Here is an 18,686-nt window from a genome sequence, read left to right on the forward strand (position 1 = left end):
CTGTCGGGGTGGATCATGGTAAATGGTGCGATCCGGGACGGTGTGGGACTGTCAGGGCGGATCATGTGGTCCAGCACAGGGCCACGGCGCAAAGACATGACCTTGGCAAATATTTTGTAGTCCGTGCTGAGGAGGGAGACCGGTCGCCAGTTTGAGTCGGTGGAGATCCCCTTTCTCGGGCAGCAGGGCAATAACGGCCCTGCAACACGAAAGGGGCATCTCCCCGGTCACGATACATTCCCCAGGACCCCGCGTAGTCACTCCCCAGGACGTCCCAGCACGCACTGAAGATCTCCACGGTCAGCTCGTCCAGCCCTGGGGTCTTGACCCTTGACAAGCTGTCGAGGGCGCCGGTCTTGATGATTGACGGTTTGGTCGAGCCTCCTGACTCGCTCCGGGCCGACCTGCGGCAGGTCCTCCCGCAGAACTCTGCAAGCGTCCTCGCTGCACGGATCCGGAGTATAGAGGTCAGGATAAAAGTCTCTGATTAGGGTCCTGACCCCCTCCGGATCCGAGACGAGGGACCGTCGTCGGCTGACTGGCCCTGCATCCTCTTTCCAGCGAGTAGAAGGGGGAGCCACGGTCCATGTCTGTCAGGAGACGGATCCGTGACCTCGCGTACGCGCCATGGGACCCGACAAGTTGCAGGTCCCTCAGTGCGTCCGTCTTCTCCCTGTACAGCAGCCCCAGGGCCGGGCCCTCATCGGGCTGAGCGAGACGTGACTCCAGATCGAAGACCTCTTCAGCCAATTTGGCGATCGTGGATTTCCGCCCCGGCATCGACCCCTTTGTGTACCCCTGACAGAAGGCGCGGACATGAGTCTTGCCCAAGTCCCACCATAGCCTCAAGGAGGGGAAAGCATCCCGCTTCTTTCTCCAGCCGGCCCAGAAAAGGCGAATCCCGTCCAGGAACTGCTTGTCCTCCAGCAGCAGGTTGTTAAAGTGCCAGTACGCGGACCGTACCTGAGGGCGGAGCTGGCCGAGCCCCGCCCACACCAGGTGGTCATCCGAGCACGGCACCTGCTCCACAGAGGCCGTCGGAACGCTGGGCAAGTACGTTCTAGAATTGTAAAGACGGTCGATTCTGGACGCTCCCAACAGAGGGCCCACAAATGTGTCCACCTGCGATTCAGGATGGAGAGTTCTCCAGGCACCCACCAAGTCGAAGGACCTGACCAGGTCCCTTAACTTCATCACCGCCTGCGTGCTGCACTGGACTCTACCACGGTCCTTGTCCTGGAGGGTGCAATTGAAATCCCCTCCAAGGATGATGCACTCGCCCACAGGAATGGTGCCAAGAAGAGTGGACACTTTGTCAAAGAAAGCCGTTTGCTGCGGCCCGGCCAGGGAGCCTATACATTCACAAAGTGACGCACCACGTCCCCGTCGAGGACCGTTAAATGCAACAGACGGCCTGGCACTGGCTCCTTGACCCTCCAGCTCTCTGGCTGAAAATGTGGAGCCAGCAAGATAGCCACCCCGCCCGAACGTGGGGCGAAGTGACTCATAAAGACTTCCCCTTGCCACTCCAGGGTCCACTTAGCTTTGTCCCCCGGAATGGCGTGGGTTTCCTGCAGGAAGCATACCCCGTACTATGCGTCCCGGAGGACAGAGAAGCACTGGAAACAGTGATGCGCGTCCCTGCTGCCGTGGATGTTGAGGCTGGCTATGGTTACCTCCAAGTCAGTTGTAGCGTGTGTCCTTCACCAATCACCCATAACTCTGCTCAGAGGGAGTAGAGGGTTGTTGCCCCCTCCACTCCCTCAGGAGCCCCCCGAGGAACAGAACAGCCTGTCGCTGCTCCCCCTGGTCCAAGTCGATCCCACCCCCAGGATCACCCTCAGGTGGGTTCCTCGCAGGCTCCCCCCTCGATTCAGAGTCCGTGGCGACCCCGCCTCCACCGTCGTAGCCGGGCTCTCGGAAAGACCCCCGGGAACAGCTCCGGGATGGATCCTGGGCTCCTTGGCATCGTCTGCTTGGGCCTTGTGAGCGGGGAGCCTTCCTCGCCGTCGCCCGCCCACGACCCGAAGATATAGGGGCTCTGGTGGCTGCCACAGGCCCCTGGACGGGCACGGGGTCAGTACTCGTGATGGGGCCAAGGTGTGGATGGATTCGGTCTGACCGTCACGCCGTCTTCCGTTTGGCCTTTTTAGGCTGCATCTGGTCTAGTGGAGTCTCCCTCTCCCACCCGCCAGCAGCCGCGGTGTTGTCAGGGGCCGGCTGCTGGGCAGACGAAGAGGTGGTAGAGGAGAGGGGGGCAGTGCCAGCCACGGCCGACCTGGAGATGGTGTTGGCAGCGGCCGTTAGGGTGGGGCAGTTCTGGCGAATATGCCCCAGCCCTCTTCAGGCATGGCACCGCAGACCAGATCACTTTATGATCCTTCCCTTGGTGGGGAACCACAAAACCTCCCAGCGTGACCTCCTCCCGGGTCAGGCGGGCAAAAGCCTGACGCCGGAATGAGTATACATGACGGAGGGAAGGGTCCCAAGGCCGAGTGTCAGCAGCGCCACCCCGAACCTGACCTCCCCCAGGAGGTTTAGATGGGGGAGGAGGAGACACGTTCGGCGATGGCCTCCAGCGGGTCCACGGCCATGTGTGTCCCACCCACTGTGAGCCCCCTTTCCAGGACACGGTGGACCGCCTGCTCGGCCCGCAGGAAAAACACGGCCTTGCCGTACATCCTAGAGGCGGCTACGATGGCCAAGAGGCCGATGACCTCGGCCATCGCACGAGTGCACGCCTCGATGGCCATGGTGGGGTGGGCATAACATTTGACCCCAAGTTGCTGCGTTAGTAGGCGGAAGGGCGAGGGGGCCGCCGAGGGTCGAGAGGCTGTCGCCCCCGCATAGGTTCTTGGCCGCCCTGCCCCCGGCAGAGTGGAGGATGCCCCTGGGGTACTGACCATGCCCACACTTGGTACGGCACAGCCATGTAACTGAAATCAGAGTGCTGGGGGAAGGACGTGGCACAACAACAGCAGGTGCCACAGGGGAAGGTGCTGCAGGGCAACAGCAGATAGTCACTGTAAACGGGCAGCGTTCTTCAGACCCGGAGGGGCCTAAAGCAAAGTGGCAACTGCCACACACCCGCCACAGGGGGTGAAGGAAGTGGGCGGACGGCACTCTTCAGCCCTGTGGGGGCCCAAGACAAAGTCCTTTGTCTTCACAGCAGCCCCAGGCGGTCCCACTCCCACCTCAGGCAGAGGGGCGGGAGGACAAAAGGCAGGGTCTTCACCCCGGGAGGGGGAACAGCACCAGGCCCCAGGTGGTCCTACCTCAGGCAGAGGGGTGGGAGGACAGAGGTCAGGGCGGTCACCCCGGGAGGGGGCACAGCAACAGTCCCCAGGTGGACCCACTCCCACCTCAGGCACGGCGGTGGAAAGACAAAAGGCTGGAGGCAGGGTCTTCACCCCGGGAGGGGGCAGCAACCGGCCCCAGGTGGTCCCACTCTCTCCTCCAGCAGCAAAACATTTCATTGATTGACTTCATTTTCACCCCTTTCCAATTTGAAATTGAATTTGGTTTATACACTATCCTGGCTCACACAGTCCGCTGGCTGATACATTTCAGTGGCTTTGGACAATTGTCTGGTCTTGGACAGTCCGCTGGTTTGAAACACTCCCCTGATTTCCACACTCCCTGGTTTACCCACACCACTGATGTAGTCACTCCCCTGGTTTCCAATTTGTAATTGAATATGATTTGAACACTCCCCTGGTTTACACCGTCAACTGAGTCACACGTTCTCCCCATGTTTCCTTTGGGTGCTCCGGTTTCCTCCCAGTCCAAAGATGCGCAGGTTATGTGGATTGGCTATGCTAAATTGTCCTTAGTGTCCAAAAAAGGTTAGGGAAGGTTTCCGGGGAGAGGGTTGAGGTGTGGGCTTAGGTAGTTGTGGGGCTGGTTTAGCACAGTGAGCTGAACAGCTGGCTTGTAATGCAGAACAAGGCCAGCAGCGTGGGTTCAATTCCCGTATCGGCCTCCCCGAACAGGCGCCGAAATGTGGCGACGAGGGGCTTTTCAGTAACTTAATTGAAGCCGACTTGTGACAATAAGCAATTATTATTATTAGTTTGCTCTTTCCAAGGGCCATTGCAGACTTGATGGGCCGAATGGCCACCTTCTGCACTGTAAATGCTAGGAAATCTATGAACTCCGCTCCAGTTGAAAGCTTCTCCAGTCCCCACTTGAATAGTTGACATCCAGTTCTGAGCAGCTTGCAGCACTTTCTCTGTAAGGTGCACCATGACATACTGCCAAACCTGGATTTTAAAATTCTTCTTCAGTTTCTTCTTCCGTGACTGCATGTTTACCAATAATAATTCTTATAATATGTCATTGCTCAGGTCTCTTGTAGCATGAGACCTGGTCTCGTCCTGATGTCTGAAACTGCCTTTTCCATTCTGCTTAAGTTATGAATGTTCTTATCTGTAACATATGTACTACATCAATGACATTAGTATGAACTTCATCAAGCACCGATACTGTCTATGGCACAGTGATGGAGCTGGATTTTGCTGACATTTTTTGTATAATTGAAAAATACATTCCAGCTGTAATACATTGAGAATATCTTTAATATCTGCGACTCCAGTTCATGTATTCCAAGAAGTTTTCATAGTAAACTTACACACATCGATTAGGAGCTGCCAGATTTGTGCAACTATCACATTCATTTTAAAGCCACGCAGAATACACGGGCAAAATGCTGGAGTTAAAATAAATCATTCTCTGCCAGAATCTGAGCATAATGGAATAGTGTAATAAACAAAAAATGTGTATTACAGATGAATCCATACATATGGATTGTAAACCGACAGGTGGCCCATAAACCCACAGCAGGGTTTTATTTCAGTCAGGTTTTTCTCAATGTTGTTGTCACTGCTCTTCTCACATTTTATCCAAAAACATTCACAGCAATGTTCACATGAGCCCCAGTTTGAAATCAAACATTCTGCATTCTACTTCCGGATGAAGGGAGCGATTAATAAACATCAGTTAGTCCTGGTAAATGAAGGGTAAATGAATGAACTGAATCAGCAGTATTTTACAGAGCAGTACTTTTAAACTGTATTTTACCTGCGACCCATTTTAACCAACCGGCCATCCTTTGGGACCCATGCTGGCCAGCCTTTGGGACCCACACCAGCTGACCTCCGTGACCCACTATGTTCTCTTACCTTTAATCCAGTAGGTGAACTTGCTTGGTCCTTATGATCTCACTCCAATCAGGTTTAGAGGAGAGGGCAGTGCGTGTATCAGGTGCAGAGTTCAGCTGGTTCCTTTGTGCTGTCTTCATCCTTTTGAGGATGAAAAATCCAACCTTGAACATGTAGATCCTTGTGATGTGTAATAGCAAAAGAATGCTTGTTTTACTCCGTACTGGGTACTCCTCGGAGACGCTACGCTGGAACTCTGAAAACCTCATGGAGTTGTGCCGTATTTTTAATGTGCTGTCACAGGTAAGGTGCAGAAGCTCAGTTTGTACATTTGGAGTCAGTTTTAAGTTAGTATTTGAGTCTGGGGTCTCGAACCAGTTTTCACCAATCAATTCTCCCTCAAAATCCGAAACTTCTCCTCTGGAAAATAGCGATATAAACTGTTGTTCAGTGCAGCCAGTCTATCGACAGTTCCCATCCTAACCGTTTTCTTCGAGATGTCATTGCAGTGTGGGGAACATGTAGGTTTGGCTTTCTACTTGCAGTTGCCAATTACTTTTGGAAAGCATCAAATTCTTCACAGCGCCAAAAGCAATCATCCACGTCAGGAGGAGGCGGTCCGGCCCGCTGTGTACCGCGCCTGCGCACTGCCTGATCGGGCTGAGTGGGCACGCATGCGCGGTATAGCCGGCACCCAGGACAGACCCTGGAGAGTGACGTGTTATTACCAGCAGAGAGAATGTGCTGCTGCAGAGGGAGGCCCAGAGTCAGAGCAATGTGTCAATTAGGGGGAATCTGACTGGCCAGCTTCCACCCTACTTCCACCACCTCCTCTGGCAGCACGTTCCAGGCACCCACTACCCTCTGTGTAAAAAAACTTGCCTCGTACATCTCCTCTAAACCTTGCCCATCACACCTTAAACCTATGCCCCCTCGTAATTGACCCCTCTCCCCTGGGGAATAGCCTCTGAGTATCCACTCTGTCTATGCCCCTCATAACTTTGTAGACTTCTATCAGGTCGCCCCCAACCTGTCGTTCCAGTGAGAACAAACCGAGTTTCCTCAACCGCTCCACATAGCTAATGCGAGTTATTCTGGAAAAGAGCAGGTGTGTGGCAGTTCTCAGTTATTGTGTGTCTGCAGTTTGCTCTGACCATGGCTGAGGACAAGAAAGCTCCAGCTCCCAAGAAGGGCGCTAAGAAAACCCAGAAGAAGGTACCAGTAAAAGGCAACAAGAAGAGGAGACGAGCCAGGAAGGAGTTACTCCATCTACATCTACAAAGTGATGAAGCAGGTTCACCCTGACACCGGCATCTCCTCCAAGGCCATGAGCATCATGAACTCGTTCGTCAACGATATTTTCGAGCGCATTGCGGGTGAGGCTTCCCGCCTGGCCCATTACAACAAGTGCAGCACCATCAGCTCCCGGGAGATCCAGACCGCCGTGCGCCTGCTGCTGCCCGGGGAACTGGCCAAGCACGCGGTGTCGGAAGGGACAAAGGCGGTGACCAAGTACACCAGCTCCAAGTAAAACTGTTCTCAAACTCATCAAAACCCAACGGCTATTTTAAGAGCCACTCACAACTTCTGGAAAGCAGCCAAACCATCGTTTTTAAATTATTATTGGATTATGAATAGCCAAATCGGTTCAAATAGGGTTTCACTTGAACATAACATCCTGGGTGATGACCAGTTATCGCCCGATCGATCTTCGTGCCTTGAAAATAAGTCTCCTCATTTAGTGACTGCTCGGTGTCCCTGTGTCTTTGGTTTCTGACTTGGTCATATTCGGTCCCTGTCGCTAGATTTGGAGAGACAATAGAACTCCAAAACCTCCCTTTCAATTTGTGTTCAGGTTTCCAAAAACCTCCCTTTCACTTTCAGGCTTCCTCAATAATCGATCAGTTTATTGAGAGCACACCAGTGTTGTGGGGAAACTCCATTTCAATACTGACACGAGCTCCAAATTGCTCACTCCACTTTTAACACTGAAGTAGTCTACAATATGGAATTTTTTTAATAAGGTTTGTAGTTGGCTGTAAATTAGACATTCTGTCTGCGGCTGAGAGCGTTTTAAACAGCAGCCAGATTAAACTCGATTGGACTCCAGATTGTAAAAATCTGTGGAGACAGTTTCGGATTAAATGCCCCTTTTATAAATCCGAAACATTTCCACAGATTCTCCCAGACATGCTGAGTTTATCCAGCATTTCTCTTCAATTCACATTTGGAGCATCCACATTATTTTGCTTTGAATCATTTTGGGTTTGTTCTGTTCCAGAGAAAAACCGAAATGAGAAACTGACCGATAAAGGGAAACTAGACTCGGGAAAGAGAGAAAATCCAACAATCTTATACTCAAAACTCAAATGATTTATTCACATGTTTTACGGTCCCTGTTCAATTTTATCTCTTTTATCTTTTCGCGCTCTTTTAAGCTTTGAAATAAATATTCAGTTGGAATCTGAACATTTGGCGCCCAAACTTTCCGCCCTCAGCACCGTGGAGTCTCCTGATTGGTGCTTCAAACAGACATCTGATTGGTCAGTTTGTGGCAGGCTCCACAATGTTGTTCAGATAACCAATCAGCAATGTGTGCACCGCCATTCCTCCTGAAGCGAAGTGAATGTGGGGGTGCTGCCTAATATCCAGGCCGTGCTGCTGCCCAAGAAAAGCAGCGCTGGCGCCGGCAAGAAGTGAAGCGACCATTCTTTAATCTAATAACCCAAAGGCTCTTTTCAGAGCCACTCACTTGATCTGAAAAAGAGCGAATTATTTTTTGACACGAGATTCTGCTCTGCTACTTAATATGAAAATATTTAACGCTTTATGGTATCAATCCGTAGCGCGTTCCAATATTGAAATAAGGAAGCCTGCGATCTGATCTATCCTGTAGAGTTTCTGCAATGGCTATCTAAGTGGGTTACTATGTGACTCGTTTCTTACTCAGGACCGGGAATAATCTAATCCGGGCTGGTTTAACACAGGGCTAAAGAGCTGGTTTTTAAAGGACGGTTCAATTCCCTACCAGCGTCCCCGAACATGCGGCGGAATGTGGTCGTGTCACAGTAACTTTATTTGAAGCCTACTACCGATGCTTATATTCGAAATCACGTCAAATTAGTGTTGGGTGTTGAAGCTCTTTTCCTGACAGACTTGGTGGCTCTTAAAAGAGCCTTTGTTGTTGTTGGTGATGAATCCGGGCTTTAGGCGCGTTCCCCGCGGATGCGGCGGGCCAGCTGGATGTCTTTGGGCATGATGGTGACTCGCTTGGCGTGGATGGCGCACAGGTTGGTGTCCTCAAAGAGCCCCACCAGGTAAGCCTCGCTGGCCTCCTGCAGGGCCATGACGGCGGAGCTCTGGAAGCGCAGGTCTGTCTTGAAGTCCTGAGCGATCTCTCGCACCAGGCGCTGGAAGGGCAGTTTGCGGATCAGCAGCTCGGTGGATTTCTGGTAGCGGCGGATCTCCCTCAGAGCCACAGTGCCGGGTCTGTAGCGATGGGGCTTCTTCACTCCGCCCGTGGCTGGAGCGCTCTTGCGGGCCGCTTTGGTAGCCAGCTGTTTGCGAGGAGCTTTGCCTCCGGTCGATTTGCGCGCTGTCTGCTTGGTCCTGGCCATGATGTGAAACTGGGTGAAACGCACACGCTGAGAATGCTGGCGCCGCTCTCTCGCTGCCTCTTTAAGACATTATAGTGACCGCCCACTTCTCCTCATTGGATGCAGCCCGATCCCGTGGACAAGTTTGAAAAGAGCGATGAGCGGCAAGGATATCAGGGCCCTGATTGGTGGACCTGCAACTGACACCCCATCAATTTCAAAAAGTCCGCCAATTTCACAGGGACAAGGAACGGATATTTGACAAAACCGAAAAAATCAAAACTCAATCTCAAGTTGTAAATGTGAAAAACTTCTCAATGATTCCTGGTCCCATTTTTGTCTCAGATTCGACCCACTGCCTGAGCACCCGGATTAAATTCAGATTCACTCCCCGATTGTTCTACAACAGACTGGGATAAAGCTCCTATTGAGGGGGGGAATTCTGTCTCATTTTTATCTGATCAGCGATATCGGTTCTTTCAATGCGAAGAGCGATAGGTATTAAAGGGAAAATTGGCTGATTCGTTCAGCGACTGTTCTGGGGGAGATGGAAGGAGGAGGCGGTGTTTACAGATCAGTTATGTAAATAGTGTCTCTGATCAATGTCAGTGTTCATTGTGCGCGGTTACAGGTTTGACCTCGGAGAATGGTTTCGTATTTCAGACTGTACAACTATGTCGCCGAATTATAGAATTTATACTGCAGGAGACCATTCGGCCCATCGAATCTGCACCGGCTCTTCAAGAGTGAAACCAGAAATCAATGCTCGGAAAGGATTTCCTGCTCTAACGCCACCCGTTTTAACAGGAAATCGAGGTTTCCAAGCTATGAGTCGCTAAACCAGCTCGATGAGTTATGCTGCTGCCATTCTAAGGTCAGTGGTCTCATTGTGAGGATTTGGGCGGCTCTTAAAAGAGCCTTTGGGTTTTGTTATATTGTCAAATTGACTTTCTCAGCCGCCGAATCCATAGAGAGTGCGGCCCTGGCGTTTAAGAGCGTAAACCACATCCATGGCGGTGACGGTCTTGCGCTTGGCGTGTTCAGTGTAGGTGACGGCGTCCCTGATCACATTCTCCAGGAAAACCTTCAGCACCCCGCGAGTCTCCTCATAGATCAAACCCGAGATGCGCTTGACGCCGCCACGGCGAGCCAGGCGGCGGATTGCTGGTTTGGTGATGCCCTGGATATTATCACGAAGCACTTTGCGGTGCCGCTTTGCTCCGCCTTTACCCAGTCCTTTGCCTCCTTTCCCTCTGCCAGACATGATGCTTGTTCAGTCAAATCGCTGCTGAATGAGAGACGAGCTGCTGCTCGTTCCTTTATTATACAGCCCGCCCCGACCTGACTGAGAGAGAGAGGCGGGGAGCAGACTGAGTGACAGACAGAGCAGTGAAATGTCTTTGATCATCCAGCTCCGCCTCCTGCCTGCTCCATCCCACATTTTATATTCCAAACAGAAGTGAAAAGAGCGCGCTGAACAACACGTACAAACTGCAACATCAGATAGCAGCTAGTTAGAAACGCAGATCTATTAAATCCAGACTTGTCAGTAATATTCCCGCCTCAGTTCACTCCTTTCAAGAACCAGCCCAACTATCTGCTCCTATTTCAACCCCACACAACTCCTCTCCCAGACGGGTTGGGGATTTTACTAACATCCCTTCCAGCTGATATAAAGTGTTTTAAGTTATGAGGTGGAATTTCTTCGCCATGTAACTCTTTTACAGACTCTCCCCTGAATCTGTGAATAATGAAACTAACACAAACTGTGACTGTTCCCCCGGACACATCCCCGGTTAGAAGAGGCAGCAACATCCCTGTGTTTTAGTGCAGAGTGGGGGGAGAGGCCCGGTGCAGAGCATGTCAGCGAGTGAGCGGCAATACAGGATTGACATTTCTGTCTGAAATCTGCTCCCAGCACCGGGACAGCGATTCATTGGTCGGGGGGTCAGCTCTTTCCGGAGAGATGTGGGTGGCTCTGATAAGAGCCTTTGGGTTCAGGTTTACAATTTGCTCGCCTTCTTTCACTTCTTTGCTGGTTTCTTAGCCTTTACTGATTTGACTTTGGGCTTGGCCCTCGATTGGGTCGGATTTATTCTGCCCGTGGTCTTTTTCACAGGAGACCTTTTCTTCGGGGCTGCTTTCTTCGCGCTCTTTTTGGGAGTTGCCGCCTTCTTGGCTGCTGGTTTCTTGGGAGATTTCTTGGCTGCTGGTTTTTTGGGAGATTTCTTGGCTGCTGGTTTCTTGGGAGATTTCTTGGCTGCTGGTTTCTTAACTGAAGTTTTCGTGGCTGCTGTTTTCTTGGGAGATTTCTTGGCTGCTGGTTTCTTCACTGAAGGTTTCTTGCCTGCTACGGTCTGTCTCAATTTCCCGCCTGTTGTCTTCTTAACGATCTTGAAAGAGCCGGAGGCGCCCGTGCCCTTGACCTGAGCCAAGGCGCCTTTAGCCAATTCCCTCCTGACACTTTGCTTTATCTGGGCCCCCCGTTTATCCACATCGACCCCTTTGCTCCGCAGCGCCTTCTTTATGGCCTGTAAGGAAATCCCCTTGCGATCGCCGCTTTCCGCCACAATCTGGAGGATCAGCTCGCCCAGACCGGGACCTTCTTGTTTCTTCCGGGGAACCGCTTTCTGCTTCTTGACAGCCTTGACTGGGGCGGCGGCTGAAGGAGCCGTTTCGGCGGCTGCACTATCGCTCATGTCCGAGACTCTGCACAAAATCTCTCCGTCAATGTGGGTGAGAAATGAAGCCTCTGGTGGCGGCACTGAGCAACTTAAAGGCAGCGAGCGGACGGGGCGGAGACAACCTGCTCTCAGCTCCAGGCTGCTGCTGCCTCTCTGTGTTTTTCTCTCGTCCCAAACTCTCCAATTCCACTCAAATTCCAGCTCTACAGTGTCCCAGGATAATTCCTTCCTGTCTCTCACACTCTCATGTTTGCTGTAGAAAAGGTTTCACGCGATTTGAAGGCTCCATTTTGCATTTAAACCCGTTTTACTGATGCACTGTTCGCGCTCTCTCACCCGATCGCTCTCATTTTCCCAACCTTTCCACAGAAATCTGGAAAGCAGCATCGAAACTGCCCTGAAATCCAACTTGGAAAAGTAGGAGGGGAACAGGGGGATTGTTCGAATAAAAAATATTTCCATTTAGTCCCAGAGGGATTGGGAGATCTCCTGGTCAGAGCGGACACACAAACACAGTTGGTTTCTCCTGTTTGGCCCGCCCCTTTCACACACTCTCTCTTCCACAATATTCACATCCACACACAAGGTCTGGAAATGACATTTCCCAGGGCCGAATTCTCCCTCTTCTCAACACTTGTTTCCCAACCCGTGTCTTAATTACTGTTCAACTCTCTGAGTTTTCTGCTCCCTATTTTCTGTTTACCTAAATACCCGGCAGCAGCCAGTCATATTTTAAAATCTAAATTCATTGATGACACACCTCCCTTGAAGGTGAAAATACAATTGATTTCCTCTCTATCAGTGGAGATTTTCCTGCTTGATGTGATCCTCCTGCACTGCCCGGTAACACTGAACCCCAAACTCAACAAGCAGGGACCCCCAGTTAAAGAATAATCCCACCCCCTCTGAGAGTGGAGATTTTCACAGTGACACAGATTCTGACCATTCTGATCCAAACAGCAAATTTTAAAAATAAAGATGATCTGATAGACCTGGACTTTCTGTGTGGAGGAGGGACAGTGACCGTTTCACCCACAACATGGCAGCTGTGTTCACAGCGAGAGCCAGTGTTACACGTGTTATCACTGTGCCCAGTGTTCACAGTGAGGGCCAGTGTTACACGTGTTATCACTGTGTCCAGTGTTCACAGCGAGTGCCAGTGTTACACGTGTTATCACTGTGTCCAGTGTTCACAGCGAGTGCCAGTGTTACACGTGTTATCACTGTGTCCCAAACACACTGTCTCACTCACACACACACTCCCAAACACACTGTCTCACTCCCAAACACTCCCAAACACACTGTCTCACACACACACTCCCAAACACACTGTCTCACTCACACACACACTCCCAAACACACTGTCTCACTCACACACACACACTCCCAAACACACTGTCTCACTCACACACACACACACTCCCAAACACACTGTCTCACTCACACACACACACTCCCAAACACACTGTCTCACTCACACACACACACACTCCCAAACACACTGTCTCACTCACACACACACTGTCTCACTCACACACACACTCCCAAACACACTGTCTCACTCACACACACACTCCCAAACACACCGTCTCATTCACACACACACTCCCAAACACACTGTCTCACTCACCCACACACTGTCTCACTCACACTGTCTCACTCACACACACACTCCCAAACACACTGTCTCACTCACACACACACTCCCAAACACACTGTCTCACTCACATACACACTGTCTCACTCACACACACACTTCCAAACACACTGTCTCACTCACACACACACTCCCAAACACACTGTCTCACTCACACACACACTCCCAAACACACTGTCTCACTCACATACACACTGTCTCACTCACACACACACTCCCAAACACACTGTCTCACTCACACACACACTCCCAAACACACTGTCTCACTCACACACACACACTCCCAAACACACTGTCTCACTCACACACACACTCCCAAACACACTGTCTCACTCACACACTCCCAAACACACTGTCTCACTCACAAACACACTCCCAAACACACTGTCTCACTCACAAACACACTCCCAAACACACTGTCTCACTCACACACACACTCCCAAACACACTGTCTCACTCACAAACACACACCCAAACACACTGTCTCACTCACACACACACTCCCAAACACACTGTCTCACTCACACACTCCCAAACACACTGTCTCACTCACAAACACACTCCCAAACACACTGTCTCACTCACAAACACACTCCCAAACACACTGTCTCACTCACACACACACTCCCAAACACACTGTCTCACTCACAAACACACACCCAAACACACTGTCTCACTCACACACACACTCCCAAACACACTGTCTCACTCACACACACACTCCCAAACACACTGTCTCACACACACACACTCCCAAACACACTGTCTCACTCACACACACACTGTCTCACTCACACACACACTGCCTCACTCACACACACACTCCCAAACACACTGTCTCACTCACACACACACTCCCAAACACACTGTCTCACTCACACACACACTCCCAAACACACTGTCTCACTCACACACACACACTCCCAAACACACTGTCTCACTCACACACACACTGTCTCACTCACACACACACTGTCTCACTCACACACACACTCCCAAACACACTGTCTCACTCACACACACACTCCCAAACACACTGTCTCACTCACACACACACTCCCAAACACACTGTCTCACTCACACACACTCCCAAACACACTGTCTCACTCACACACACACTCCCAAACACACTGTCTCACTCACACACACACTCCCAAACACACTGTCTCACTCACACACACACTCCCAAACACACTGTCTCACTCACAAACACACTCCCAAACACACTGTCTCACTCACAAACACACTCCCAAACACACTGTCTCACTTACACACACACTCCCAAACACACTGTCTCACTCACACACACACTCCCATACACACTGTCTCACTCACACACACACTCCCAACCACACTGTCTCACTCCCAAACACACTGCCTCACTCATACACACGCTCCCAAACACACTGTCTCACTCACACACACACACTCCCAAACACACTGTCTCACTCACACACACACTCCCAAACACACTGTCTCACTCACACACACTCCCAAACACACTGTCTCACTCGCACACACACACACTCCCAAACACACTGTCTCACTCACACACACACTACCAAACACGCTGTCTCACTCACACACACACTCCCAAACACACTGTCTCACTCACACACACACTCCCAAACACACTGTCTCACTCACCCACACACTCCCAAACACACCGTCTCACTCACACACACACTCCCAAACACGCTGTCTCACTCATACACACACTCCCAAACACACTGTCTCACACAGACACTCCCAAACACACTGTCTCACTCACACACACACTGTCTCACTCACACACACACTCCCAAACACACTGTCTCACTCACACACACACTCCCAAACACACTGTCTCACTCACACACACACTCCCAAACACACTCTCACTCACACACACACTCCCAAACACACTGTCTCACTCACACACACACTCCCAAACACACTGTCTCACTCACACACACACTCCCAAACACACTGTCTCACTCACACACACACTCCCAAACACACTGTCTCACTCATACACACACACTCCCAAACACACTGTCTCACTCACACACACTCCCAAACACAGTCTCACTCACACACACACTCCCAAACACACTGTCTCACTCACACACACACTCCCAAACACACTGTCTCACTCCCAAACACACTGTCTCACTCACACACACACTCCCAAACACACTGTCTCACTCACAAACACACTCCCAAACACACTGTCTCACTCACACACACACTCCCAAACACACTGTCTCACTCACAAACACACTGTCTCACTCACACACACACTCCCAAACACACTGTCTCACTCACAAACACACTGTCTCACTCACAAACACACTCCCAAACACACTGTCTCACTCACACACCCACACAGCAGTAAGCAGTAAAATAGTCATTATATGTCACAGAGAGACAATGAGGTTAACACATACACACAGATAGAGTCATAGATAGACTATGACTCTATCTTATAATAATCTTTATTGTCACAAGTAGGCTTACATTAACACTGCAGTGAAGTTCCTGGAAAAGCCCCCAGTCGCCACATTCTGGCGCCTGTTTGGGTACAGGGAGGGAGAATTCAGAATGTCCAAATTACCCAACAGCACGTCTTTCGGGACAATCGACCTATGAGTGTGTGTAGTAACCTCTGTGATAGTAACCACTGTCTCTCTGTGATATATATTGAATATTCTACTGCTTATTGCTCAGTTACTGGTGTGTGAGAGAGAGTGTGAGTGTGTTTACCCTCACTGTCTCTGTGCTATATAACTCGTATTTCACTCTCTCTCACACATTCTCTCTCACACACACTCATACACTCTCTCTTCACACACACACACCAGTAACTAAGCGGTAAAATATGCTTTATATATCACAGAGGGACAATGAGAGACAGTGTGACACAAACTCACTATTTCTCTGGCAAACACTAACTCTCACACACACTCACTCTCTCACACTCCTAGTCCCTCTCTCTCAGACTGCCTCACACATGGACACACCAGTCACTGAGCAGTAAGCAGTTAAATATGTGTTATATATCGCAGAGGGACAGTGAGGGTAAAACACACTCTCGCCACTCTCACACTTAAGTAACTGAGCAGTAAGCAGTAAAATATATTATATATGATAGCCAGACAGTGAGGATAAACACACTCGCACACCAGTAACTGAGCAGTAAAATATGTGTGAAATATCACAGAGACAGTGAAGGTAAAACACACACACACTCACGCAGACTATTTCTCACACTCAGACACTCTTGCAGACATAGTGACACATTCCCTCGCACACACTTCCTCACACACACTCACATATTCACAAACTTTGATATTCTCACACTCTTTGACACAACAGTAACTGAGCAGTATGCAGTAAAATATGCATCATATATCACAGAGACCGTGATGTTAAAACGCACTCTCTCTCTCACACACACACACACACCCCAGTAACAGAGCAGCAAGAGTAAAATATGTGTTGCATATCAAAGAGTGACAACGTAAAATACAGAGGTTCACTCGCTCACACACGCACTCTCTCACACACACCCACTCTCTCACACACACACTCACACACACATCCACTCTCTCTCTCACACACCAACTCTCTCTCACACACCAACTCTCTCGCACACACCCACTCTCTCTCACACACCCACTCTCTCTCACACACACACACTCTCTCTCACACACACACACTCTCTCTCACACACACCCACTCTCTCACACACCCACTCTCTCTCACACACATGCACTCGCACACACACCCACTCTCTCACAAACACACTCACACACACATCCACTCTCTCTCACACACACATACTCTCTCTCACACACACCCACTCTCTCTCACACGCACCCACTCTCTCTCACACACACCCACTCTCTCTCACACACACCCACTCTCTCTCACACACACCCACTCTCTCTCACACGCACCCACTCTCTCACACACCCACTCTCTCTCACACACCCACTCTCTCACACACACACACTCACTCTCTCACACACACACACTCTCTCTCTCACACACCCACTCTCTCTCACACACACCCACTCTCTCTCACATCCACCCACACTCTCTCACACACCCACTCTCTCACACACACACACTCTCTCACACACACCCACTCTCTCTCACACACACCCACTCTCTCTCTCACACAGACACCCACTCTCTCTCACACACACCCACTCTCTCTCACACACACCCACTCTCTCTCTCACACACATTCTCTCACACACACACACATTCTCTCGCACACACCCACTCTCTCTCACACACACCCACTCTCTCTCACACACACCCACTCTCTCTCACACCCACCCACTCTCTCTCACACACACACACTCTCTCACACACACATACTCTCTCACACACACACCCACCATTTTCACTTGCCTTTAATGTGACAGGTGAGCCTGCTTGGTTCCCACGATCTCACTTGCTTTGTTATTCACTGTTACATTTCTGATAATGACTCCAGCTGATGATTTAAGATCTCACTGCATCCATTGAAAAAAATACAGAGGTTTGTCCTGGAACTCGCCATGCTTAGTCTTCAAATGTCTTTGACATTTTGAGGGTTTTAAACTTTCATTTGCCAGTAATTCCCGACATGTAACACCCATGAAATTTGACTCCTGATTGCAGTGGCACAATTTATAAACCCACCCCTCAAATACTCATCATTGTGCTGCTTTGTTCCTGTTTTCAGCTTCTTCATGGGTTGTTCACCAGAGGCCCTGGAGTTCACTCCAGCACTGCTGGCAGCTGCAAAATGGAGGAATCTCTCTCGGGCCCAGAACACGTGATGTCAGCGTACGGGGCGTGTGACCTGCTCGCTGGCGCCGCCTCCGGTGGGAGGACTCCAGAATTTGCTGATAAAAACTGGCCCGGGACAGCGCACTGACATCACGAGGAGCCAGTCCAACTTGCTGGGCTCCAGGCCTGAACACTACTTGATAAGAGACGCATGCGCGGAATGGCCGACAATTTCAAACGTCCATCATGGTTGGCATTTGTAAACACTAGTCGTGACCATTGGCCATTCCTTCCGCGATCTGGATAACTACCACCCTCCTGAAACCTTCCTGAGATCCACCCAAAGGTCACGACCCTGAGCTTGACAACCCCGGGCCTATGGTATCCTTGTCTCTATTCGCCGAGGCACAGACTTTAAGAAAAGGCAGGTTATGCTGGAACTGTATAAAACATTGGTTAGGCCTTAGCTAGAGTAATACTCACACACACACTATATCAGAGAGTGAGTAAATCCCACACACACACTGTATCAGAGAATGAGTAAATCCCACACTGTATCAGACAGTGAGTAAATCCCACACTCACACACTGTATCAGAGCGTGAGTAAATCCCACACACACACTGTATCAGAGAGTGAGTAAATCCCACACTCACACACTGTATCAGACAGTGAGTAAATCCCACACTCACACACTGTATCAGAGAGTGAGTAAATCCCACACTCACACACTGTATCAGAGAGTGAGTAAATCCCACACTCACACACTGTATCAGAGAGTGAGTAAATCCCACACTCACACTCTGTATCAGACAGTGAGTAAA

At 50.4% G+C, this 18,686-nt stretch overlaps 1 protein-coding gene across 1 annotated transcript; it reads right to left on the minus strand.

Annotated features, from left to right (window-relative positions):
* Positions 1-10,565: 10,565 nt before the first annotated feature.
* LOC140400125 (histone H1-like) lies at positions 10,566-11,454 on the minus strand. The gene has a single exon (XM_072489600.1). It carries the CDS (start codon positions 11,452-11,454, stop codon positions 10,780-10,782), a length of 675 nt encoding a protein of 224 aa, XP_072345701.1. The 3' UTR covers positions 10,566-10,779.
* Positions 11,455-18,686: the final 7,232 nt, after the last annotated feature.

Source organism: Scyliorhinus torazame, chromosome 24, assembly GCF_047496885.1.
Source record: "Scyliorhinus torazame isolate Kashiwa2021f chromosome 24, sScyTor2.1, whole genome shotgun sequence".
In the NCBI taxonomy this organism is placed as follows: domain Eukaryota; kingdom Metazoa; phylum Chordata; class Chondrichthyes; order Carcharhiniformes; family Scyliorhinidae; genus Scyliorhinus; species Scyliorhinus torazame.

Bases quoted from the DNA above. Each gene is read 5' to 3' on its own strand.
- LOC140400125 (XM_072489600.1), bottom strand. From the start codon at position 11,454: ATGAGCGATAGTGCAGCCGCCGAAACGGCTCCTTCAGCCGCCGCCCCA.